Source organism: Phoxinus phoxinus, assembly GCF_949152265.1.
Source record: "Phoxinus phoxinus genome assembly, chromosome: 8".
NCBI lineage: Eukaryota > Metazoa > Chordata > Actinopteri > Cypriniformes > Leuciscidae > Phoxinus > Phoxinus phoxinus.
Window position 1 is genome coordinate 1,329,895 of NC_136883.1, and position 2,500 is coordinate 1,332,394.

The 2,500-nt window shown below is 50.1% G+C and overlaps 1 protein-coding gene across 3 annotated transcripts in view; it reads right to left on the reverse strand.

The window, feature by feature from the left end:
• ubl7b (ubiquitin-like 7b (bone marrow stromal cell-derived)) overlaps nucleotides 1-2,500 on the reverse strand; it is a 13,248-nt gene that overhangs the window by 881 nt on the left and 9,867 nt on the right. Inside the window, exons 9-10 of one of the 3 annotated variants that reach the window (XM_079620602.1) lie at nucleotides 2,154-2,303; nucleotides 515-622 (exon numbers count right to left, since the gene is read on the reverse strand). In XM_079620602.1, the coding sequence (XP_079476728.1) occupies nucleotides 515-622; nucleotides 2,154-2,303 (258 nt within the window). Of the gene's footprint in view, nucleotides 1-514; nucleotides 623-1,579; nucleotides 1,750-1,836; nucleotides 1,981-2,153; nucleotides 2,304-2,500 lie in introns of those variants that run through there. The other 2 variants (XM_079620604.1, XM_079620603.1) reach the window with 2 other exon arrangements.

The following is a 2,500-nucleotide window of genomic DNA, read 5'->3' on the forward strand; positions in this document are numbered from 1 at the left end:
GTGAGGAGAGCAGAACACAGTAAACTGGGACATATTATACCCACAACTCTTCATACAGTGACCAGTCTCTGGTCCAGCACATCTCCACCAGTGACATTTATATAGATCTGTGAGCAGAACTGATCCGGACACTGTGAGCTGGTCATGTTCTGCTGAAGTGTGTGTAACTGCTAATGCTCTTTTCACACACACACTGAACACAATGAAGCATTGCTTGGTCACTGGTTGAGCTAAACTGGTATTATCTAATTGTGTAGTTAAATTTACCAGCTGACAGATATTCAACATAATTCATGTGTGAGACAGTCTAACTGTGTGTGTGTGTGTGTGTGTGTGTGTGAGACAGTCTAACAGAAGATGGACAAAACCTGTCAAATATCAACTGAGTTCTGCTCATATTTTATCACCATTTTCTAAACTATAGTGAATAAACTGACGATGTGAGGGATGTTGGTTTGACAGTATATAGTGAAGCGCGTCCGCAGTGTGTGTGTGTGTGTGTTCTGCAGGTCACCTGGAGCGAGCTCACGCCAGACGCCTGCAGGGCTTGTTGAAGAGCCTGAGAGAGGAGACTGTTGCTGACCGGAGCGCCAGAGGACACCGACGGCCCAGAGGACATGTCCTGCAGACGAGAGTGAGCATTAGTGTGTGTGTGTGTGTGTGTGTGTGTGTGTGTGTGTGACGGCCCAGAGGACATGTCCTGCAGACGACAGTGAGCATTAGTGTGTGTGTGTGTGTGTGTGTGTGTGTGTGTGTGTGTGTGACGGCCCAGAGGACATGTCCTGCAGACGACAGTGAGCATTAGTGTGTCTGTGTGTGTGTGTGTGTGTGTGTGTGTGACAGCCCAGAGGACATGTCCTGCAGACGACAGTGAGCATTAGTGTGTGTGTGTGTGTGTGTGTGTGACGGCCCAGAGGACATGTCCTGCAGACGACAGTGAGCATTAGTGTGTGTGTGTGTGTGTGTGTGTGTGTGTGTGTGTGTGTGTGACGGCCCAGAGGACATGTCCTGCAGACGACAGTGAGCATTAGTGTGTGTGTGTGTGTGTGTGTGTGTGACGGCCCAGAGGACATGTCCTGCAGACGACAGTGAGCATTAGTGTGTCTGTGTGTGTGTGTGTGTGTGTGTGTGTGTGACGGCCCAGAGGACATGTCCTGCAGACGACAGTGAGCATTAGTGTGTGTGTGTGTGTGTGTGTGTGTGTGTGTGACGGCCCAGAGGACATGTCCTGCAGACGACAGTGAGCATTAGTGTGTCTGTGTGTGTGTGTGTGTGTGTGTGTGTGTGTGTGACGGCCCAGAGGACATGTCCTGCAGACGACAGTGAGCATTAGTGTGTGTGTGTGTGTGTGTGTGTTTGTGACGGCCCAGAGGACATGTCCTGGAGATGACAGTGAGCATTAGTGTGTGTGTGTGTGTGTGTGTGTGTGTGTGTGTGTGTGTGTGTGAGACGGCCCACCAGAGGACATGTCCTGCAGACGACAGTGAGCATTAGTGTGTGTGTGTGTGTGTGTGTGTGAGACGGCCCACCAGAGGACATGTCCTGCAGACGACAGTGAGCATTAGTGTGTGTGTGAGTGTGTGTGTGTGTGACGGCCCACCAGAGGACATGTCCTGCAGACGACAGCGAGCATTAGTGTGTGTGTGTGTGTGTGTGTGTTTGTGACGGCCCAGAGGACATGTCCTGGAGATGACAGTGAGCATTAGTGTGTGTGTGTGTGTGTGTGTGTGACGGCCCAGAGGACATGTCCTGCAGACGACAGTGAGCATTAGTGTGTGTGTGTGTGTGTGTGTGTGTGTGTGTGTGTGAGACAGCCCACCAGAGGACATGTCCTGCAGACGACAGTGAGCATTAGTGTGTGTGTGTGTGTGTGTGTGTGTGTGTGAGACAGCCCACCAGAGGACATGTCCTGCAGACGAGAGTGAGCATTAGTGTGTGTGTGTGTGTGTGTGTGTGAGACGGCCCACCAGAGGACATGTCCTGCAGACGAGAGTGAGCATTAGTGTGTGTGTGTGAGACGGCCCAGAAGACATGTGCGACAGCGAAGAGTAAGCATTACTGTGTGTGAGAGTGTGTGTGTGTGTGTGAAGGCCCAGAGGACCTCTGGTGAGCATTAGTGTGTGAGAGTGTGTGTGTGTGTGTGTGTGTCTGACCGGAGCGCTGGCCTCGGGGGTGCTGGCTAACGCTAGCGCTGATGCTAGCTCGCTCTGAGTGATGGGACGGGGCCCGGTTGCTCCACTGGGACCCAGAGTCGTCGGTCTCGACGCTGCAAACGGCCTCTGGTGTCTGGCTCGGTTTCCATGCTTCAAACAACATGCAGCGTTGCAAAAATGACTAAATATTTTAACTATATTCATATAATAAAATCCCCATTACCAAAATATTACAGTAAGTATACTACAAATTCTCCTCACTATAATATTACTGTAACAATAATAAACATGATCCTTTCTATAATTTTACTAGTAATACAAATGGCCTTGCTATAATATTTAACATT